The sequence below is a fragment of the Ptiloglossa arizonensis genome, chromosome 12, assembly GCF_051014685.1.
Source record: "Ptiloglossa arizonensis isolate GNS036 chromosome 12, iyPtiAriz1_principal, whole genome shotgun sequence".
NCBI classification, from domain to species: Eukaryota; Metazoa; Arthropoda; class Insecta; order Hymenoptera; family Colletidae; genus Ptiloglossa; species Ptiloglossa arizonensis.
Window position 1 is genome coordinate 9,255,600 of NC_135059.1, and position 24,705 is coordinate 9,280,304.

General features: G+C 40.9%; 2 protein-coding genes and 1 long non-coding RNA gene across 4 annotated transcripts in view; 1 reads left to right on the forward strand and 2 right to left on the reverse strand.

The window, feature by feature from the left end:
- The window catches only part of LOC143153079 (uncharacterized), an 80,407-nt gene that overhangs the window by 27,800 nt on the left and 27,902 nt on the right, over nucleotides 1-24,705 (reverse strand). The gene's annotated exons all lie outside the window — the stretch shown is intronic.
- LOC143153076 (uncharacterized) lies at nucleotides 3,372-6,907 on the reverse strand. The gene has a single exon (XM_076323872.1). It carries the CDS (start codon nucleotides 4,873-4,875, stop codon nucleotides 3,775-3,777), a length of 1,101 nt encoding a protein of 366 aa, XP_076179987.1. The 5' UTR covers nucleotides 4,876-6,907; the 3' UTR covers nucleotides 3,372-3,774.
- Nucleotides 17,129-23,191, forward strand: LOC143153298 (uncharacterized). Its single transcript, XM_076324327.1, has 5 exons — nucleotides 17,129-17,759; nucleotides 18,988-19,233; nucleotides 20,891-21,273; nucleotides 21,885-22,039; nucleotides 22,723-23,191. Exons 1-5 carry the CDS (start codon nucleotides 17,129-17,131, stop codon nucleotides 23,027-23,029), a joined length of 1,722 nt encoding a protein of 573 aa, XP_076180442.1. The 3' UTR covers nucleotides 23,030-23,191.

The window sequence follows — 24,705 nt, forward strand, 5'->3', positions numbered from 1 at the left end:
TACTTATCGAACAACCTAGTATCCTTCATTGATAAAATTAAAAAACAACACTCCACCACATCCTACCCTCTCCCCGGTATCTCGATCGATGTATCGACCGCAACGTTTCGATTTCTGACGCAACGAAGAGTAGAATCGGTCACGGACGAGGGCTCCGTTTATCGTTGTTTCCACGAGCACGTAATTGCCGACTAATTGCGAGAAACGACCGAATTTACACGGTTGTCGTTCACGCGGGCAACGCTGCGCGTCCCTCAAGATGGGATCTACTCCAGTTGAAGAGGATCTCGACGTTATTCGGTCGAAGCGTTTTAATTAACGGTAGCGACGGAACGCTCCGACCGAATCATAATAAATTGTAATTAAGTGTTTTCCAGGATGGTGTCGCGGCCGATACGATCTCGTGGAACGAACACTACTCGTAAATAACTACCGTTCTTTAACTGTACCCAATTGCGCGGCCGAATCGACCGCTTCTATATGTGCACCACTCTGTTGCAATCGCGGTCGACTTCGCGGGACGTTGTTTAAATACAAATTACTCCCCAGCAAGCTCTACGGTACGTTTCTATCGCTTCGGGTCAATTAACGTAGCCGTGGACGAAGGAAATTAGCAGTATACGCTGCGTAGACGTTTATTACTTTCGTTGCATAATCGATTCGCATTATCGATGACCTTACGATCGTGAGGTATTAACGAATTATTCCAAGGGGGACTGTTACTCGAGGATTTCATCTATGGAAACGTGTCTCTGTTGAAAGAATAGTTCAAATTAACGTATCAATTCGAAGTGTACAGGGTGTTCTCGTATGGTGAAATAAATGGAACATCTCGTGCAGAATTCTAGTTGTAGCAAAAATTGTTACAAAAATTGACTATTGTATGCTTGAACAGTACGGGATTGATTTTGGGGGAGATATGTTCTTTAAGAAATTATTACTGTGTAGGTGAATGGTACGGAATTGAAGTTACAAGAAGGAGGTGTGTTTAAAAATTATTACTATATGTTTGAAATATACAAAATTGATTTCGGAAAAAAATGTTCTTTCAAAAATTGACTATTGTATGCTTGAACAGTACAGGATTGATTTTGGGGGAAATATGTTCTTTAAGAAATTATTACTGTGTAGTTGAAAGGTACGGAATTGAAGTTACAAGAAGGAGGTGTGTTTAAAAATTATTACTATATATTTGAAATGTACAGAATTGATTTTGGAAAAAAATGTTCTTTCAAAAATTATTACCGTATAATTGAAAGGTTTAGAATTGAATTTATAGCAAAGTGTTGATTTGAAGATTGTTACTGTTGTCTTGAAAAGAACAGAAATCGAATCTGTTGAAAGAAAGTTCATCGAAGAGTGATTTGGTATAAAGTTTCAGTCTTTTCTGGTTCTATTAAAGAAAAATCGATTTTAAAGTATGTCTTACTACACTACCCGAATAAAAAATATTTACAGCACTTTCTGCTTTTGTATCGAATAATTTTTGTAAGAACTTTTTCTCGTACAACTTGAATCCTGTGCAAAATATTTTATTGTTTCTAGTTAGTAAAAACACCCTGTATACTGCACACTTCAAGCGTTATCGATGTCATCATCAGTGCAGGAAATCTATATCGTAGAAATCATCACCCTTTTAGGTATTTTCACGTGTCGTTGTTAACGTTACGGTATTAATTTCTGAAATATATTCAGCATACATTTTCACGCGTTATGAACATTAACGTACATAGTGAATGCAAAAAATTTGTAGCTCAGAAATCACGGTCCCTCTGGACGTTCTCTTGTCGTTATTAACGTTATCGTATTAATTATAAAATACAAGAGTGTTGCCAAACTGATAGTTGGACAAAAAAAGAATGAATCTACGCTTTACCCAAAAAATAAATGGAAAATATAGAACGCGATTTTCTCGAATAATTAAAAAGCTTCGTTCTCGAATAATTCCAAGTAAACAATTCTTCGAATAATTATCTACGTGTACTTGTCTATACCATAGATTAATTTCTGTTCGTATTTATAAACATTATCAATCTTGTGACTTGTTATCGTCCTCGATTCGAACTTCCGGTCATGGTCAGTCCAAACGGATTGTTCTTGTATGAAAATTGCTCTTTTATTTAAAAAGGAAAGAAAAACTCTGGAAAATAATGCCAGAAATATAATACAAGGATTAGAAATTTTCAAACATTGTTCGTCCTTTATGAACTAAACGATGAAATTACCTACAAATCCGAGCAGCGATGTAGTATATTTGCAATGATTTTTATTAAACGTAGGCGTGAGATCGTGTTATGTAATTGCACGCGTACTCTTTTACATTCATTTATTCGGATGCGTAGTTTCGTGCAAAAAAATGTCAGTCTAATTATTCGATTTATTTTTGCAAGAAGATTGATTTATTCGGATGCGTAGTTTCGTGCAAAAAAAATGTCAGTCTAAGTATTCGATTTATTTTTGCAAAAAGATTCACCCCTTTTCGAGTCGTACCACCAGTTGGAAAATAATTTGTATATTTCACATGCAATTTACAAGTGTTATTCGCAATAGCAAAAATATGGAAAATCCGTAGTGCAGCGAACGTCCTTATAATTGTTTTCATCTGTCGTTATTATTGTCGTACTAATTTCTAAATTAAACTATACATTCTTCGTAGACTTCACAGATGTCGCACGAAAATTTGCAGCATAGGAATCATCGTTTCTAAAACCATTCGTTACATAACTATTTTTATTTGTCGCTATTACCGTCATCGTATTAATTTCTAAATTAAACTATATATTCTTCGTAGACTTCACAGATGTCGCACGAAAATTTGCAGCATAGGAATCATCGTTTCTATAACCATTCGTTACATAACTATTTTTATTTTTCGCTGTTACCATTATTCTATTAATTTCTAAATTAAATTATACATTTTTCGTAGAATTTATACGCATTGTTTTCAATAGGAAAAAATCCATAGCGCAGAAATTATCGTATCTGCAACTATTTTCACTTATCTTTGTCACCATTGTAGAATTAATTTCTAAATTAAACTATATATTTTTCGTATAATTTATACGCATTGTTTTCAATAGCAAAAAATCCATAGCGCAGAAATTATCGTATCTATAACTATTTTCACTTGTCTTTGTCACCATTGTAGAATTAATTTCTAAATTAAACTATATATATATATATTTCGTAGAATTTACACGCGTTATCCACCGTAGCAAAAATATGGAAAATTCATAGCTATTATCATCTGTCACTGTTATCGTTATCGAATTAATATTTAAACTCTCCATATATAAAAATCCACACATTGAAAATCATCGTCCCCGCAACTATGTTCGTGAGGTGTACCGAGATCGAAAACAGCCTGCAAATATAAAACACTATGTCCATAAATATACAAACACCTCTGAAAATATCCAGAGAAACACCATAACCGTCTCTAACCGTTGATTTCAAATATTTTCAATCACGACCCGTGATTCGATTAAAAGAAAACTCCGTTCGATTATTTACTCCAGATCGACGTAAAATAATACCAGACCTACTAATAGGAAGGTCCACGGAGAATAACATTTATTGCTTCACGAAAACTCGACAAATTCTACCAAAAAAGAAAAGACAAATTCTACCAAAAAAGAAAAGACAAACTGACGTCTCAAAATATCAAAGAAAAGTGACGAGAAGATTCCATGGAGTTTGAAAAAAAAATGGTGAAGAATCACTTTCGTGTAAACGTTTATCCCTCTTGAATCAATCCTCTCTTCCCCCCAAATCTCAAGAGCAAGATCCCTCGACGTTCCTGTGGGCAGCTTGATTCGCCAGGAATCTCTCCACCCTTTCCCTGAACTCCCTACTGGATTCCGGTAAGGGCAAGCCCGGTCCGGAGTTCCTCAGACCGTGCAACGCGTTCAAATTCTGCAAGCTGTCCGATAGTCGTCGATCGTGATCCAATATATCGGGCCTGGGAGCCGGTGGCTTCCTCTTTCCCGCCAAAACTCGTTCCGAGTTCGAACGTCCGCCATTGGCGTAGCCCGATTCCGGCAACCGGTTCAACATCCCGCGCAACGCGATCCTGGCGCTCAAAGCGGACCAAAACGCCTCCAAAAGCGAGGCGACCAACACGTTCACCGTGAGGAGGATCTTCGCGTGAGAAGCGTCGCGATAGTTCTTCTGCCAGAAGGACATCACCCTGCTCTTGATGCTCTCCAAGGATTCCTCTGTGACGTTAACCGATTGCAAGTTGTCCGCGACCATAGACACTTCGGTCGTACCGTAATCCCTCGAAGTCTCGAATTCCTCGATAATCGGTGTGGAGGTGTTGGTCGTGGTTCTAAGAATGTATCCGGATATATTGGACATGTTGTCGATCACTATCCCTGGCGTAGGAGCGTTGAAATTGCTCGCCTCGAGGATGTCCCCGTCGAGTAACCCGGTCTCGTTGTTCGATGTGTCGTTAACCGGATGTACGTCCAAGTGGGAACGACCCCGTGGTTGCTCGAGAATCTTCTCGAGAGACCACAGGGATCCAGTTGTGTTCTCGGCAGCAGCCGCGATATCGAACACCGTGGCCACGAAGCAAAGAATCGCCGCTACTAGGGAGAACAGGCTACCGTAGAAGAAGATGGCGATGTTACGATCGATGTACCAACGTCGCCAGGCGAGCAGACCCGTCACGAACGGGACCAGACACGCGACCGACAGTATCGGTCCTTGGATGGACAGAGCGAGGCTACCCAGTAGCAAAGACAGTGCCCCAAGACCGAAATGAACGAAAGACAGACCGCCCACTGTCGAAGCTGAGTAACGACGCTCCGACGGATAGAGCGAGGACAACGGTGGCTTGGTTTTCACCTTTATCACGTACACGTTCTCCATGGTTGTACGATTCGGTGACGGTGTTACGTAACTCGGCTTGAACGCGGTGCTAGCCGCGGAAGGAACGAGGCTAATTGGGGCGGGAATAGAAAATGTTCGATATTACCAACGACGAGAAGTTCACCGCACCTGGCGCGCGGCAACGCATCGCCGATGCCATTAAATTTCCCAGACACCGCGCGCACGTAATCGAGGTATCCTGGCCTGGTTCCCTCCAACGGAAATTGCTCGCCCGTTTCCTGTTGCTTCGGAATAAAAGGCACTTGACCGTGAACGAAATGTACCGGGTGACACGCCGGTCAGCGTGTCGTAGGAACGGCGTCGGTAGGTTAACGCTGAGGGCAACGTTGGGAGCGGCGTCAGTGGAACATCGTGGGGAACGTTGAGCAACGGAAACAGCGTCAGGAGGACATCGTTTTTCGAACGGTGTCGTTAGAACGGTGAGGGTAGAACAGCGTCAGTAGAATATCACTGATGGAACAGCGTCAGGAGGATATCGCTGATGGAACAGCGTCAGGAGAATATCGATGATGGAACAGCGTCAGGAGAATATCGCTGATTGAACAGCGTCAGTGGAATGTCGCTGATGGAACAGCGTCAGTGGAACATCGTTGATGGAACAGCGTCAGGAGAATATCGCTGACGGAACAGCGTCAGTGGAACATTCGCTGATGGAACAGCGTCAGTAGAATGTCGCTGATGGAACAGCGTCAGTGGAACATCGGTGATGGAACAGCGTTGTTAGAACGGTGTCAGTAGAACAGCGTCTGTGGGACAGCGTCGGTAAAACAGCGTCAGTAGAACAACGTTGAGAACAATGTCAGTGGAACAGCCTCGAGAATAGCGTCGGTAGAATAACGTCGAGAACAATGTCGGTGAAACAATGTTGATGGAATAGCATTGAGAACAGCGTCATTGAAACAGCGTCATTGGAACAGCATTATTATGACAATAGCGTCAGTGTAATAGCGGCATTATGACAACATTGAGAGCAGCGTTATTAAAACGGCATTGAGAACAGCGTCATTGGAACAGAGTTTAAAATAACAGTAAAACAGCCTTTGGTACGTCAGTGGAACAGCGTTGAAGACAGCGTCAGTGTAACAGCGTTGAAGACAGCGTCAGTGGAACAACTTTGACAACAGCGTCAGTGGAACAACTTTGACAGCAGCGTCAGTGGAACAACTTTGAAATCGGCGTCAGTGTAACAGCGTTGAAGACAGCGTCAGTGGAACAACTTTGACAGCAGCGTCAGTGAAACAGCGTCGATAAAGCAGCGTCCACGACAGTGTCGAGAACAGCGTCAGTGGAACACCGTTGAAGACAGCGTCAGTGGAACAACTTTGAAAGCAGCGTCAGTGGAGCAGCGTCCACAACAGTATCGAGAACAGCGTCAGTGGAACACCGTTGAAGACAGCGTCAGTGGAACAACTTTGAAATCAGCATCAGCGGAACAGCGTTGAAGACAGCGTCAGTGGAACAATTCTGAAAGCAGCGTCAGTGGAGCAGCGTCCACAACAGTATCGAGAACAGCGTCAGTGGAACAACTTTGAAATCAGCGTCAGCGGAACAGCGTTGAAGACAGCGTCAGTGGGACAGCGTCCAGAACAATACCGTGAAGAACGTCGAGACGCGGATGCGCGGCGAACAGGGTCGGAAACGGTCGCGAAAACTCGGTAACGTCGAGGAGGAAGAACTCGTTGATTCTCGCGGTGAATCGGTACTGGTTTCGCTACCCACGATACCTCCGCGTTAATCCAGAAAAGAGTCTTCAATAATTTCCGGGCGGTAGCAGAAGGGAGCAGCCGGAGCCGGGCCAATTATGCTAACCGCAACGGCTTAATTGAAATCTTCGTCCCTCCGTCGCGTGGATTTCTTCGTGACTCTCGGCGCGGTTGTGCAATCCTCGCTCGTAACAATAGAACGAGGACGAAAACCGAGGGAGGAAGAAGAAGAGGCTCTCTCGGCCCACCGGGGCCGTATCCAATGAGCGTGAACGCGGAACGGTGAACAAGTTTAACAAACCGACGCGTCGTCGTTGCTTCAACCTTCCACCACCTCCTCCACCTACCCCTCCTCCTTCCTCTTCCTCTCTTCTTCTTTTTCTTCTTCTTCTTCCTCTTCTTTTTCTTCCTTCCTCCTTCTTTTTCCCGACCGCGACCGAATATTGCGCAACCCGATCCTCGATTGCGAAGCGATGTCTCGCACGCGTGTGTACCGGTGCTCGCCGTCGCTCGACTTTTCTCAGACGATCTTTTCACCCGATTTCTTGCACACCGTGCCCCTCCATCGCGTTACAAACCTACACAACTCCCGATGCTTTTCGATCTCTTGGGAAATCACCGATCGGATTAACGACCAATCTCGATTCCACATCGATGATAAATAGTTCGTTGTCCCGATCGATCTCTCGTCCAACAATCTCGCGGTACTCTTACGCGCACTAACCTCCAACGAAAACAAAGACGAATAGGTGTCGATCGAAGACGTTCGACAACGATGGTCACGCTGTCATTAGCACCGTGTTAAGATCGTCGAAGGTCGCGCGCGGAATGTTTCTCAACACTCGATACACCGAACGATTTCAACCAACTGTTCACGAACACATTTTCGAACATTTTCAACACCATCCCACGAGACACCCAGTCCTCCGCAACTCCAAGAAACGGAGATGGAGTCTCGACGTTCGTGAAACCTTTTCCCTCGAAATTTGAAAGAATGGTTGAATCAACCGAGAGACTACGACGGAGACTGAGCCACGAACGAAGACTAGTTCGGGTTGAAATTGCTACGAGATCCTGAACAGGCCTCCCACGCGGTCGGTTCCCAGTGAAAGGGACAACAGCGACGTATAGACGAACCTTCGCGCGGCTTTAAGCCTTCTTCGCGCCATTTTCCGCGCTCGCGGAACGATGTCACACTTAGATACGGAAAAATGCAACGCGTTTACACGCGTTAACCGTTCGTGCACCAGCATTCTTTTCAGGCTGGAAGAACACTCGTTGGAAAGGATTTTTATCAATTTTTATCATTCTTGCAGGTCTCTGTTGGCGAAGACATTACGTTTCTTGGGGAAAAACGGCAGCTTGGTCACGAAACGTTACCGTTTTGAGAATAGTGGAGATTTTCTTCGCGTATGAGGTTCCAGTGATTGTGCAACTCTTATAATTTAACGCTAAAATTACAAGAGCCGTAGTTTTGTGGTAATTGAATAACAACGATAGCGATAGTAACGATAGCAAGTATCGATGCTTCTTTGAAAATGAATAACAGTGGAAATTTGTGTCGAAATTTGTTTACTTGGTGGTACACGAATGTAGATTATTTCTAGAATGGGAAAATAATTTCGTGTTCTCTGGAAATTGTTTCTTAGCAAACACAGTACAACGATTGTATTCCGTAAACAATTTCGAAACCGGCGAAATAATTATTCCTATGTGCAACGAAAGTATTACTCTTGTAAATCGAGAAGATACAACGAGAGAGAGAAAACGGTGTAAATATCAACTAGAAAGATTCCCAATGGGTGACGACACGGTTATTATTGTTTCCACTCCGTCGAAGGAAAGCAATAACGGGAAAAATGATCGATGGACAAGTTTTCCTCGCGAAAAGAACGTCTCTTTATGTCTCATCGTTAATCTCGAAGAATCTCACGCTGCAAAGAGTGTAAAACGCATCGACCATTTTAACGTATCGTACCGAAAAAAATTGTACGTTTAAAATAGTGTAAAAAGTGAAATTTGTGTGAAAAGTGTATTTGTCGTGTAAAAAATATACAGGTATGAAATAAACTTTAGATTACTTAAGTGACACTTGCCAAAATGCATTTTATATTTTATGTGTTATTTTTCATTTTACTTTTTATGACTTTTACGTATTTATTTGATTATCGTGTTTTTTTCTCTTTTAATAATTTTTCGAAGTCACCCTAACCAATACATACAAATACACACACATACATACATATATGTATATATATTAATTTTAAATTAAAAAGGTCCATATTTTATTTCGAATCCTAACTCCCTTAAATTCATTCATCCATCCCTAACATCTCACGATCGAAAATACTTCGACAACGACAAATATTTACAGAGTGGATACTCGTTGTAAATATTATTTTGCCACGAAGCCAACATCGGGAGTACGAACGAACCTAATCCCAGAATCCTCGCGAAGGATCGCGCTAACCTTTATTCTTCTCAGTGGAAACACATAGGCTCGGCACTCGACCTTTTAGCTAAGCTGTTGCTAAACAATAATACAAAGGTGAGTTTACCACCGTTTTTCTCTACGACAAAGGGTCGATGCACAATTCAACTACCAACGAATAATTCCCAACGAGGACGACTTGCGAGTCGATTCTAATAACCGGCATAATAATTATGGTACCCGGTTGCTCACTATCGACAAAGCAATTAAAAGGAGGATTAATAAAGTTTGTTACGGGTTGCTAACCCTCGACTCGACTCAATTGTGTGTTATAAAGACACAGTTTAACCGTACGAAGAACAAACCGAAGGACTCATTTTAGAGCCGAATGGCTACCAGAAACGAGAAAGGTACCGTATTTGGGACATTCGGTGAATAATAGCTGTAATCCAGGTATTTACCTGCGATTTCAATTATCCGGAATGGGTAAATCCCTGGTGACGAGCTGGTAAACGACCAAGGTTCAATTCTATTATAAATCTTGTTTACGATCGTATTTGTCGTGTAAAAAATATACAGGTATGAAATAAACTTTAGATTACTCGAGTGACTCTTACCAATGTGCATTTTATATTTTATGTTTCATGGTGAGTATATAAACAGTTCAAATTTATTCGAAAGACGAATAGTGGGTATTTAGGTATCTTTGAAAGTGTAAGAAACAATTTTTTGCGACAATTGGACGCGATTTCTGGTAACTTTATTTTTAGGTGAAAGTGTAAATTGATAATTTACTAAATTTTATTTATAAATTTTGAATTTTGCGATGGTTGGAGCCAATCTCGTGGAACTGTTTCGCTGGAATTGCTGGAAAAGGTGTTCAACGATTATATTTTATTAAAAATTTTGAATTTTACGATAGCTATGTAGAACTCGATAGCTTTCGTTAGAATTGTTGTCAGAGATGTTCAGGGATTAAATTCTATTGAAAAATTTTTAATTTTCTTATGCCTAATCACGTGGAGCTACTTGGCCAACATTTGGAGAACAGATGTCCAAGGACAGTATTGTCCAAAATGAAAAAGCAATGATTCATAATCCACATAGCATGGGTTATAGTTGGGCGTATGGATTTCTTTTATTTTTAATTCTCAATTTTTATCATTTTCCACGATTCAATGGTTAGACACTCTTTTCGTCAACGCAGACGAAATGACTTTTTATCGGTGCAACGAAGGATATTTACACGAATCAAAATTTTAAATAATTTACAAGAATTACAATACAATTTGGTAAATTTATAACCTCGTACACAAAACGTCCATTTTATCTCGATACGGTTGAATATCTCACGAAGAAACAAAGTCGTCAAAAATATCTTTAAAAAATTGTTTTACGCGGAAGAGGATATTCCATTTGTGTTTCTTTTTATCCAAAGACTTAGCTAAAATTTCGTTAAAAAAGAAATAGTTTCCAGAAGAATAAAATTCTCAACGTAAAGTTCTTTGAATTATATTCAAATATTCAAATTATTGCATTATACCTGTAGAAAGAAATTCTTTCTTCGTCAGCAACGCAAATTTTTAATATTCTGTTTCAACGTGTCCACGTGTAATAGTTCCCCACTTCTTTTGCACAGAAGAGATTCTTTTACGCAATGTTTCTTCCATTTCTTTCGACAATTTTACAACAATTTCAGATTCACATTCGACGAGTGGAACCCAACTCCTGATACTTTTGCACAGGGGTGTACGCGATGAAAAAGCTCGCAGACGGGGCGACAACTTCCATGCAAAATTTAATTTGACCTTCCACCTCGGTCTACGCAAATAATTGAACGGTTCAGTGGCCCGCGGATACCGCAGTGCCGCGCGAACATCGAACTGACAATGGAAAAAGGTTCGATGACTCATTGCCGGAGCACGGGTTCAAACGACCGACAAAAGAGAAACGAGACGACACGCGTTTCGACGCGTGTCACGTAAATGACTACGCACGTGCGAGCACCGTGTTTTCCGAATCTCGATCTCCGACGGCATCCACGCACGACGTTTCTCGATTTTGACCCCTCGTTCTACCGTGCATGGGTCTCCTCGGACCCAGAAACACCGTTGCTTCAATTATATCGTCGTAGATACAAATCTTCGTACAAAATTCAAAAAGGTACTAGGATTCCTAATGGAATAGAAGTTCCTAATGGAACTTTTATTTGAGATGTTTGAGATCGAATTATGGGTCTATTTGGACCCAGAGAAACTTTTATACCGTTCAATTATATCGTCGTAGATACAAATTTTCGTAGAAATTCAAGAAGGTATTAGGAAGTAATGGAATTTTTGTTTGAGATGTTTGAGATCGAATTATGGGTCTATTTGGACCCAGAGAAACTTTTATACCGTTCAATTATATCGTCGTAGATAGAAATTTTCGTAGAAATTCGAAAAGGTACTAGGAAGTAATTGAATTTTTGTTTGAGGTCGAATTATGGGTCTATTTGGACCCAGAGAAACTCTTTTACCGTTTAATTATATCGTCGTAAATAGAAATTTTCTTAGAAATTCAAGAAGGTACTAGGAAGTAATGGAATTTTTATTTGAGGTCGAATTATGGGTCTATTTGGACCCAGAGAAACTCTTTTACCGTTTAATTATATCGTCGTAAATAGAAATTTTCTTAGAAATTCAAGAAGGTACTAGGAAGTAATAGAATTTTTATTTAAGATGTTTGAGGTCATATTATGGGTCTATTTGGACCCAGAGAAACTTTTATACCGTTCAATTATATCGTCGTAAATACAAATTTCCTTAGAAATTCAAAAAGGTACTAGGAAGTAATGGAATTGTTATTTGAGATGTTTGAGATTGAATTATGGGTCTATTTGGACCCAGAGAAACTCTTTTACCGTTTAATTATATCCGTCGTAAATACAAATTTTCTTAGAAATTAAAAAAAAATACGATGAATTAACGGAATTTTTATATCGTTCAATTGTATCGTTAATACAGCTTTTCTGAAAAATTAAGAAACGTACAATGAAATGATGGAAAATTGATTTGAAACATTTCTGCAAGGATTTCAAATAATGGATCTACTTGGACCCAAAGAAACTTTTACAACGTTCAATTATACCATTAGTACAATTTCCTTAAAAATGAAACAAGGTGCAAATAGAAATAATGGAGTTTTTATTCGAAATATTTGTGTAAATATGGTCGAATTATGATTCCGTTTGAGACTTTTTCATCGCGTAATTATGTATCGTTAATACAGTTTTCCTTAGAAATTGATGGAGGTACGATAAAATAATTTATTCAAAATATTTGTACAAGCAAGATCAAATTACATAAGCACGGTCCCTCCGTGGTCGCCTAAACTATTAGTATTAAGAGGGTTGGTACAGGGTCGAGTCAACGACTATCGAACGCGAAGCACTCCTGCGGGAAGAGTTCGAAAGAACGATAAAAGGGCCAAGACTGATAAAAATCGAAAGCGAAATGCACGTCGACCCCTCGTCGAGACAAGAAAAGAGGAAAGTGGACTTTCTCGTTGTTCCGGAACAAAATTCTCCGTTGATAAATCGTTCGAGCGGAAAGTATGCTTCACTTTCGTAGCCAACGATCGCAATTCCGCGAACGACGACGTCAGTACCGTCGTTTAACGGAGGATGTTATCGTTGGAATAAATCGGACTAAATTTCCTTCATTTGAAATTCGTTGCACCGAGTACATCGTCCATGACACGACACGCATACTTTTACAAATTCGTTCGAACGAAGCGGAACGTACTTTCATCGGGTATTTCGATTTAGAATTTCGAAAAGATCGATTTTTCAATTTTTCAATTTTCTCGTGGCAGCTGACTTCGAAAATCTTCGTGGGAAAGGATTTCCATGAATTCGTAAAATTAACGAAACTACAGGCGTTCAAAAAGTGCAGTGCACGGCTCGGTGCGTGCATAAGGAAAACTTTAAACGCGTTTTTCTCGAATCTGCATTTCTGTAACTGGTTGACGGTATATCTCGAGTTCAAAACGACCGATTTACTTCAAATTTCGAGAGAATCTTCAGCAGATATTCCTTTACCACGTAGAACCTCGAATACTATATTAATATTTGATGGCTTTTTCTATTTTTTCCAGTACGCTAAGAGCGAAAAAGACACAAAGATATTAATATTCGAACTTTAAAAGCCTCAATTTTTTTTAAATTCTCGAAATTGTTTTTGACATACTTTCGTGTCGATCGAGACACCGTTTGGTGTTTTCGTGTCGCATAAGCAGAACGAGAGGAATCGCGTCATCCACTCGGACCAGTTTCTCAAAACACGCTTCACCTAAGATTGTACAACTCCTGCAATTTTGATTATTTTCGTTCCAAAAAAATCGTGAATCTAGTATAAACGTGGATAAATACCTTGCGAAAACTTCGTACCGAAAAATCTTATAGTGTCTCCGGAAATAAATCAAGAAATCGACGTACCTCGACACGAATACTCACTTGACCCTTGTCTTGTCGCACCTGGGTCTTTTCAGACCCGAAGAGAGATTTACCTCCTTCGATTGTACCATTAGCACAACTTTTCTTGATAATTGAAAATTGTACAATACGAGAATCGAATTCTTATTCGAAACATTCGCACGAGATCAAATTACGGGTCCATTTGGACCCAGACCCTTCAAAACACTTTCAAAAATTTCAAAAATTAACCACCGAATACGAATACTCGAGGAAAGTATTATTTTGTGAACCTTTCGTTCTCGATCTCTGTTCGATGTTCTCCAATATTGAATTATTTTCATATTTTCATCGTAACGCATTCCACCATTTCTGTTCACCCAAGTGTCTTAACTGAAAAAATCGGTCGATTCGCTCGACCATGAAACCCCAGTCACTTTCCTCAAGAATTGAAAAAAGTACAATACGAGAATCGAATTTTTATTCGAAACATTCGCACGAGATAAAATTACGGGTCCGTTTGGACCCAGACCTTTCAATGGTCATTTAAAGCCATTGTATTTCAACGATTACTTACTACTACTCGTATTTCAAAGATTAACCATCGAATACGAATGCTCGAGGAAAGTATCGTTTCGTGACCCTTCGTTTTCAATATTCTCCAATATTTCATTATTTCCATATTTTCACCGTAACGCAATCCACCATTTCAGTTCACCCAAGTGTCTTAACTGAAAAAATCGGTCGATTCGCTCGAGCATGAAAGCCCCAGTCACTTTCCTCAAGAATTGAAAAAAGTACAATACGAGAATCGAATTTTTATTCGAAACATTCGCACGAGATAAAATTACGGGTCCGTTTGGACCCAGACCCTTCAACGATCATCTAAAGCCATTGTATTTCAACGATTACTTACTACTACTCGTATTTCAAAGATTAACCATCGAATATGAATGCTCGAGGAAAGTATCGTTTCGTGTCCCTTCGTTTTCAATATTCTCCAATATTTCATTATTTCCATATTTTCACCGTAACGCATTCCACCATTTCAGTTCACCCAAGTGTCTCAACTGAAAAAATCATTCGATTCGTTCGAGCATGAAAGCCCCGGTCACTTCTTGTGCAAATGGATCGTTTCCAGCGCGGTCTAGCCGATCGTTTCGAGCTGTCCCGATCCAGCGTTGAAGTCCCCCGCCGTTATATTTTTCCAACGATTTCTCCCTCTGCGAGCGTTCCCGGTGATCCACGTTCGTACGTATCGGGTTCTTCCCCGTTCCACGAAAATGACTTTTCGGCCGTTAGCGAGGCGTACGTCGGTACGTACGAGCACAGACAGTGTATTTGGTGCACGAAGAGTGAAAGATAAAGAGCGTGTTTGTGATCGAAACGCGTTTGTGTTGGAGCAGCTGTTACGATCGGGGCACGCGTCCCAACGGTCGCAGCAGCTGCCCAGAAAATTATCTATAGTGCCCTCGACTGGAGTTCTTACGCGGCACACGCATACACACGCGCACACGCGTGGATAACGAGGCCTCCGCGTCGTAACGTTTGCAATAAACGTAGTTCCAATTTACCGCGCTGGTATAGATCTTTGGATAGAAATTTCACTTCAAAGTCGTCACTCGGTAACGTCCTCGTTCGTAGTTTACTTCTACGTATTCGAGTGTTCAACGACGAATGATCCGACTGTCCCTCGAGAAAGAAAAATTTCATTGAAAATTTACACAAATAATTATGAAATAAATTATTGGATTGTTCTGAAAGTCATTTCGTTTTTTTTTTTCTTTGGTGGAAATGAAACACGATTTTTGTAGAGTGTATAAATATTTAAATTATATATCGAATAGCAAACTTTTCCAACCCTGCTTCGTTTGTCTTTTTCTGGAGTATGGCAGAACGTGAGAAACGACAGTTTTTAAATAAGTTTCTTTTACTTCGTTTATCAACGCAACACAATAATTTCTTTCATTTTATTCCAGTTACTTGAATACAATTATTATAGCAAGAGGTGTTACGCTGTACAGTGTTCGAAGAGAAATATTGAAAAGGAAGTGAGATATCGGGTTGCTCGGAAAGTAATTTCGTTTTCCATAATGGAGAAAATCTTGTTTCATTTTCACCAAAAAAAAAAAAAAACGTAATAACTTTCCAAACAACCCAATAGTTGACGATTCGTAGACGAGAGTAAGAAAAATTGTGAAAACACTCCGGCTGACGAGTCGAATACAACTCCCTAACTCCGCAAAATGGTGGCACACGAGGGAACAGAATCTCTTCACCGAAAGTATTCACATTGATCATTATACAATTCGTGGATTTAAACAATACAACGAAACAAACTCCTGACGTATCGTTTTCTCGACACATAACCTACATACCAATTAATCACAGTTCTGAAAATCAAACCGTTCAAGAGTTAGCAAGCTGATTTAAACATCGACTTGGTTTCCACGTCCTATCGATATTTCGACACCATGGACCACCTAACCCAACCCACGCGTTTCAAAGTCAATAACGAAGAACCTTGTAACCGCGCGGGATTATTTAAAAAGCGGAAATTAATCTCACCAGGGATTTAAAATTTAAATGTCGCGAGAGAAACCCAACGGGGGGAATACATCATAAATGCGTCCGTGTAAATTCCAGTAGACACTATCGAGGGTAGTGGGAACACGGAAAACGTTGGAAGGAAACGTACTATAGGTGACAAGGCCCCCACCCGGTGACAGGACACCAGGCCCGTATTATACGAACCCTCTGACAACCCCTCAGGTAGTACCAGCGCACACACATTCGCACACATACACGCGTGACCGCTGGAAACGCACGAAGGAACGCCCTTCGTGCATCTGCTCCTAAGGGAACTCGCGTGGCAGTTTGTTGGAGGCAACCGTAGTGCACGGACCGAACGCAATTCCAGCACTGGACTTTGTGGACTTTGCCCCGACGGACTCGCGAACGTTTCGAGGAAGATTTTCGCGCCACGTTGGAAATCATCGAACCGACCCGTAACGAAGACACACCACTCTTTGGGAACCTGGACGAGATCCTTGGAAACTTTTCCAACTTGAAATCGACCACCGAGACGACAGAACGAAGGAGGGGAGATCGAAAGAGAGTAGAGGTTGAACGAAAAGGAGTACGCGATTCCAATCGGTCGAGAATCGCCTGAAAATGTGCAGGAGATACCAGGATCCCGAGATAGGCGTGATCTCGCCGATCGTACAAACGATCACTTTCTCCTTGGAAACCTGGACGTCACCTTCCTACGTCAGCAACGCGTTCGTGATCCTCGTGAATCGATCTTGAGGGACAGAATAGAAGGAAGAAGAAGAAGGAGAGAAGAAAAAGACACTCGGCTGACCGATTCCTCCGTAACTCGTGCGATGAACGCTGGAAGGAGCTCTAAATGCGCGTGACGAACGTCGTGCGCGCCTTAATAGAGAGTCATCCATTTACGTCCCAGTGCCGCGCGCGTACTATCAAGATATAGTGCCTCGTGCCCGCTCGGAACCACCGCACGCCGCGTAAAAACCACTCGTTCCAAAGACATTAATCAAACACGGTCGTGTTAGCCGCGAAACGATCGGTAAAAAGGGAATTGAAAAGTAAACGAGGGACAAGGTTAAAAGGGAAGTGTAGAAAATGGCACAGACCACCGAGCCAGCGCCGGTTCACTGTTACACGAATCCATCGTTCTGTCGGCAATCGGAGTACATTCCGGGCGATCAAACCGGCGATCTGCCACCGCCCCCGCAATTTCAGAGCAACGAGGATCTACCGCCACCTCCGCCGCCCCTTCAGATACAATGCAACGGCGGTCAGAGCAATCCCGCGTTTCAAGGAACGATCGAGGGTGTCCCGATCGGGAACACCGAGATCGTCGATCGTTACTGCTACCTCGACGAGACCAACCGTGGCGGCACGGTGATCCATCGTAGGTACAGTAGCCTACCGGTGGACGAACACCCAATTGGATACAATCGTGGCTCCAGGTACGAGTACCTGCAAGACGAGCACAGGAATCAGATACAAAGAAGGGGCTCCTCGAGGTACGAGTTCGTTTCTTGTCAGAGGCAGCAGGTGCAACAACAACAACGTTCCGCAACAGCGGCCAACCAAGACGACGCCCGGGAACTGCAGATGCAAACATGTCGGAACAACGCTGGTAGATACGCTGTTGTACCGGGTGATCAGGATTACCTGGACGAGGAGACTGCCTGGAACGTCACGAAACACGTATCACCGGTCAGGAGACACGTGAACACCCATCAGGGTAAGTGACATCGAGTGTCTATTACTATCACCCGCGATTTACGTTACGTTCGTCACGCGGGAACGATTCGATCATTCGATTTTCTTTTCACGAGATGTGTGAACGATTGTTCGAAACTTTGGCTTGTTCTAAGATCTTGAGGACTTCGTGGACACGCCGAGAACAGGATTCGCGATTGTTTTTACATTCGCGTGTGTGCATTGTGTGTACTGGTTTACGAAATGTAAACTATTGGGGGATGGTTCCTTGGAGCGTGGCTAGAAGTAATGGAAATCGATGAGTAGGCCAAACTTCTGAATGATTGGTGGATTATTTTATTTTAATGCAAATTTTCTCGTTTACGAAGGAAGTTGTACTAATGATGTTGATAAAATTATATAGAAGTTTTGAATAGATATTCCACTGTTTTGTAATTTTCGTACTTTTTGTAATTTCTAAATAAAGTTTCGTCAACGCTACAATTGAGCAAAAGTTTCTCTAGGACAGATTCATAATTCGACGACCTTGTATAGATATTTCTAATAGAAATTTCATTATTTTATTGTATTGTACTTTTCGTATTTTCCAAATAAAGTTGTGTCAACGTTACAATTAAATTATGCAAATCGTTTCAATCGTTCTTTGGTTTCAAGTAGACTAATAATTTGACCCTGCACAAATACTTCAAATAGAAATTCCATTATTTTAACAGTATCCTTCTTCATTTCTAAGGAAACTTTTACCAATGGTATAATAGAAAGATATAGAAGTTTCTTTGGATCCAAACTGACCCATAATTTAATTTTACGCAAATATTTCGATGAAAAATTTCGTCTGGGTTCAAAAAGATCGAGACCTGGTAAACCAGGGTTAGATATGGGTTAGGTAAAAAATACTTTGATAAAAATTTTTGTCTAGGTTCGAAAAGATCGAGACTTGGTAAACCAGGGTTAGATATGGGTTAGGACTGGATTAGGTAAAAAATACTTGAATAAAAAATTTTTTCTAGGTTCGAAGAGATCGAAATTTAGTAAGCCAGGGTTAGGTCTAGGTTAGGTAAAAAATACTTCGACGAAAAATTTGTTCTACGTTCGAAAAGATCGAGCCTTATGAGCTAGAGTTGAAGTCTCGATGTTTCGTACGAGTTCAATCGTAAAGAGTAATTTTCCGTCGAGGGAACGCTGTAAATTAAAATTGCACGCTATTTTTCCCTGCGATCGACGATGGTTAAACGGTAGCGTGTTACCAGGTCGTTACAGCAGAGTGCCTCTGCAAGAAGAAGACCCTCCGGCGCTGCCAGACAGAAACGTGCAAGAGCTCTCGATTTCACCGAGAAACAATTTGGCCACGCAAAAACTCCACGAGATACTGACCACACCGAGAAAGCCGCGATCCAGATCCGAAGAGAGGACCCTATCTCCAAAGAGACAACAGTCGTTCAATCAAACCGGTACACCACAAAGAAGAGCGCTCACGCCAGGTGGCTCCCCAACTGGTATATATTATATATATTTCTTTTTTATAAATATACACTATACGCGACTGCATCTTGGAAAATTCCGAATCGTGTATCCGATCTTTCCACCTTGGTGGTTCTTTTACCCTTAAGGTTCTTTTCACCGTCAAGGTAAAAAGGTTCTTTTAACCTTTCTCGTACATGGGTCAAAAGTGACCCGAAGGAAGCTATTAAATCGAACAGAGATTCTCTGAGATTTGTTGGCGTTAAGTATTCGTTAACCGTTCGATAGATGTTGAAATTGCAATGGTATATTCTTCGATTGACTCGACCTTCCAAAGTTATGGCACTTGGGTTCGTAATTTTATAACAGAATGTGATAACAAAGAGAATAGTGGAGCACAGAGCAGTAGTATCTGTTAGAATGACTTTAATCGCGGAGAAGAGATATATATTGCGAGGACGTGGTGGGTCGAAAATGACCCGAGGCATCTATTTAATGAGAACAAATTCTGTGGTGTATATAATATCTGCTCCCTGAGAATAATTTTTAAAAAAGATTCGATCAATTGAAATTTGTTTCCACGAAAGTAGCCAAGAATTACTGTAATAACAAAATATGGGTTGTAACAAAATATTGAAAAGAAGTTCTCTACTTCGTTCAGTGGTTGCTGCCTGTGCCATAATTTTCATTCTTTTCAAGAGTATCGGATGACCCCCGATGGGGACGCGAGTGTGTGCTCACCCTCATCACGATCGGACTGCTTCCTCAGGGATCTATTTTTTTTATCGTCGAGCTATACTTTGGGAGGTGGATTAGATTGGTATACTTTTGATTGCTTCTTGAAAATTGAAAACGACTAAAGAAATCTAATGAAAATAAAAAGAAAAGTAGTTTTCTTCAGAGAACTAAAGAAATAAAGGAACTTGAGAATGAAATCCAAGAGAAAGTTATAGCTAAGTGTCACCACGATTCAAAAATAAAAGAAAACTGTCGAAAAACACTTCGAAAGTATTATTTATTTAAAGTTTGCTCGAGAATGGAATTCAAAGTGCCCTTAAAACGATGACCTAATTTTTTTTTAAAAATGTATCGTTATATTCGTAACAACGTCTTGTAACTATTTCAAAGCTTCCTCGATAAAAGAAAACACATATTTTCATCCACAGTAAACATCGATCTCTCAAGAGAATTATCTCTGCGTGTCACCACGAGTTAGAAATAAACGAAAACTGTCGAAAAAATACCAAAAGCATGTAGAATTAAATAATGACAATTATAGACGAGAAAAATAACGTGACCAATCACCAACGCGTATAGAATTTTCTCAAAATCTTCTGAACAGTCTTAGAATATTTTTCGAATTCCATTTTCAATTCCGTTCCCGATCGAATTTTAAATAAGTAGAATTTTCTCAAAATCTTTTGAACAGTCGTACAATATTTCTCGAATTCAATTTTCAATTCCGTTCCCTATCGAATTTTAAATAAGTCTTAATTTCAAAGTGTTCTAATAATAATAACCAGCTGTAAAAGAAGGAAATACGCAATCTATCGATCTCTGGCAAGAGAAATACGTTTCCAGAATTTCGCCAAGTTTTCCAGGTCATCGAACCACCGTGTAACCCTGATCCGATATCGTTGAGCGTACGATCGTCTTTCACGGTTCGAGGTTAACGTTGATTTGTGACCGCAGGTCGTACGTTCAGCCCCAGTCGCACGACACCGCAGGGAACGCCGCCGAACCGCGCGTTTTCCGCAACGAGGCCGCAGACCTCCACCCCCAACAAGGAGTCGTCTGCACGGAGGTGTCTACCGCTATTGGAGAACTCGTCCCGACCGCAAGACATCGTCTGTCCGGCCAGCAACTGCGGTAGACTCCGTTACGTCGGCACGGCTCCGGTCGACCTTGTGTCGATGGGTCACGGTGAGCCACCACCACGTTACGCGTACATGGAAAATGGGCCGGAATCCATGCCGATGGTGTCCGGTTCGCCGAGATATCAAGTGATACCCGCGGGACAGAAACGGAATGGCTACCAAAGCGTGGAAAGTGCGTTCATCGCTAGGACCGCGGTGGTGAGTAGGGTAGTACTTTCGGGGTACATGTGTATGTGTGTGTATGTGTGTGTGTGTCATGTTCCATGTGCTGATGTGGGCCTAGAACAACAGTGGTGTCGAACACCAGGCCCGTAAGACCCCGATGTGGCCCACCTAAATTGATCTCTATTGAAGCAATCAAATGAAACTTGACAAATTTTGAATATATATTTGAAAATATTTCAAAGTGATTATTGCAAAGTATATATTGTAGAGTAAAATTTGAACGATTGAAATGAAATATACATTTGAAAATATTTCAAAGTGATTAGTGCAAAGTATAGTTTATAGAGTAAAATTTGAACGATTGAAATGAAGTATACATTTTCAAATATTTCAAAGTGATCATTTCAAACAATATACTGTAAAGTAAACTACTGTAAAGTAAAATTTCAACGATTTATCGAATTACTAACATTACTTTGAAACTCCTTTTGTTTCTACATCCAAAACACATGCACTCGATGGCCTATGTTCGTCTATGAATTGACACCATTCGTCTAGAAATGGAGGCTGAACGTGGATAGTACACGTTCGTTGATCTAACGAAAAAATGGCCCGTGAAGATAACCTAATCATTGTTTGAACAGGTCCCACCTCTGTCACCACCAAACAGCGATGCGAATACAACCTTGGCCAGTGGTTTGGAGAAGAACGACAGGAGAAACGCACCGCTCCTGTTGGTGCTTGTTGGTATCCTGACCTGTGGTTTGGCGCTTTATTTGTCATGGACCCAAGGGAGACGGTAAGTACTTCTACTTGTGAAGGGAGAAAAATATCGCTCGATAAAAGGTATTGCGAATTCAAGGTACTGTGGAAGGTACCTTGGATCAATGTTGGTGATCTACAGGATCAGATTAGATCACTGTTTGTCACTGTTTGTAACTGTTTGTAACTGTTTGTAACTGTTTGTAGTAACAGGGTTTGAAAACAAACGTAATATTCGTCTTGTTTCTTGAAACAGTTACGTGAAACATGTTTAAAATTGTACAGATATGTCAATTCTGGCTTATTTATTTAAATTCGATTACGATTTTTCAAAACTAATATTAACGATCGGCTTCTGCAATCGTTATTTTTCGTTCTATAAACTTGTCAGTTCTATATCCATTACGATTCTTCAAAATCTATATTATATTCGTTTTATAACCGTTATTTTTCGGTTCTATGAAACAAAATCCCAGAATACCCCTTCTGGTAAAATAAAAATGAAATTAATTCAAGGGATAGCTTTCCTTGAATACCTTTTCAAAGTACCTTCTTTTACCGATACAAAGATATATGTACGTCACTCGTACTAACAATAAGTGGAGCAAGCGAAAAAGAAAGTAAACAGTTAATAATAACCGTTCCGTGTGTCATTGAGCGATACACGTACAATACTTTCGACGAATTTCAGGTATTGAATTGCTCGATGTTTACTTCTAGATACTACTACGACAGTGCAGCTGGTTGTGGGGCTTGTTGCACTCTGGCTGGAGCTTGCAGAACATTGAGAAGAACTTGGACCGGTCTTGGCCTCGCGGGACTATCAGCGCTGAGCTGCGGTGGACTCTTCTTGCTTGCCGCCAAATCGCCCAAAGCAGGCACTCCTCTTCACGATGTCACCGCTGGAGCTTTATGCGGGGTATCCCTATTGGGCGCGGCTTTGGCACTATTGGCACTTCTTGCACCCAGATGCAATTTGGGGCGACACAGGAGGGTCCATTCTTGGATACCTCGTCTCTCGCCTTGATTTTCTAGTTCGGTCCATCGCCGCGCCTTTGTTTCCACAAGGCTGCGTCGTCCTAACTGAACGTCGTGAAAAATGGAAAAAATGACGATTGGAGAAAATTAGAATAGTAGACGTCGATTGGAGAAAATTTGAATAGATGTCGTTTGGAGAAAATTTAGGTAGATGTCGATTGGGGGAAATTCGGATAGAAGATGTCGATTGGAGACAATTTGGATAGAAGATGTCGATTGGTGAAAATTTGGATAGAAGATGTCGATTGGAGAAAATTTGAATAGATGTCGTTTGGAGAAAATTTAGATAGATGTCGATTGGAGGAAATTCAGATAGAAGATGTCGATTGGAGAAAATTTGGATAGAAGATGTCGATTAGAGAAAATTCAGATAGAAGATGTCTATTGGAGAAAATTTGGATAGAAGATGTCGATTAGAGAAAATTCAGATAGAAGATGTCTATTGGAGAAAATTTGGATAGAAGATGTCGATTAGAGAAAATTTGGATGGATGTCGATTTGAGGAAATTCAGATAAGAAAAGGTGTCGACTGGAGTAGATTCGGATAAGAAACAAAAGCTAAAAAAATGTGTCGATTCGAGAAAATTCGAATCCAGAAAGATGTCGATTGGAGAAAATTCGAATCAAGGAAGATGTCAATTGGAGAAAATTTGGATAGAAGATATCGATTGGAGAGAATTCGGATAAAAAACAAAGAATCGAAAGAGACGTCGAGGTATTAGACTTGGTTTCCTCCGATCGACATCTTTTATCCTCGATTTGTCGTTCAGAGACGTTCAGTTAGGTCGCGAGCCTGAGAGTCGATGCAGATGTTCGATTTTTTTCGTTGCGATCGTTAGCCTGGCTCTGTTGTCTTTAATTGGATAAAGAGGTTGTTGTAAAGAGAAATATACGATCAAACCTTAAGCTCGATGAAGACTTTTCGTCGCACGATTTTTTTATATTATACCACGCTTTTCTTTGTTCTTTCAATCGACAGCAACCGAAAACAACGAAGACAGACACGCGAAACGACGCATGATTTTCAATTATTTTTCCTTATTCTTCAGATCGAGACAAACCGAATACAACAAACATAGACGCACGATCGCAACGATGAAAATCACACGTTTGAAATCGATCTCAAACGACACGCCAGCGGAGAGATAACACGAGAACGGATGTCGATCGATGTTCGGAATAATTATTCACACAAAAGCGATTTTCAACACGTAGAAACTATCATACTAGTGTCGTGAAAATGCGAATCGCTCGAAATAACGACAGAAATAAGTTACTCCGAATTGATCGAAACAAATACGACGCGAAATTTATAAATTTCAAGCGCGAGAATTCTTTTATGTTTTTCGGGGCTCGACCTCGACAAAAATTCGACGGAAAATTATTGATCTGAAATATTGTTCGTCTCGATGTTACCGTTCGGTGCATAAACAATATCCTAGTCTGCTGGTTTTGTCGTGAATTGATCGTGGAACGCGTTTAAGAACGTAGAACGATTCGAACACGGTGATCGTTCAGTAGCATTTATACACGTAAGACATTTACGACGAAGCCAAATAAATTTTTTGTAATATTTATACGATAAGTGACGATTCACGTGGTAAACGTACGTACGTGGACACCGATCGTGATAGATAACCGAGTAAGATGTATCCTATTCTCGAG

What these genes read in the sequence shown, in the direction of transcription:
- LOC143153076 (XM_076323872.1), bottom strand. Translation starts at nt 4,875, where the DNA reads ATGGAGAACGTGTACGTGATAAAGGTGAAAACCAAGCCACCGTTGTCC.
- LOC143153298 (XM_076324327.1), top strand. Translation starts at nt 17,129, where the DNA reads ATGGCACAGACCACCGAGCCAGCGCCGGTTCACTGTTACACGAATCCA. An exon ending in TCATCGCTAGGACCGCGGTG is followed by an intron (nt 21,274 to 21,884) that starts GTGAGTAGGGTA and finishes TTGTTTGAACAG; the next exon opens with GTCCCACCTCTGTCACCACC. An exon ending in TCATGGACCCAAGGGAGACG is followed by an intron (nt 22,040 to 22,722) that starts GTAAGTACTTCT and finishes GTTTACTTCTAG; the next exon opens with ATACTACTACGACAGTGCAG.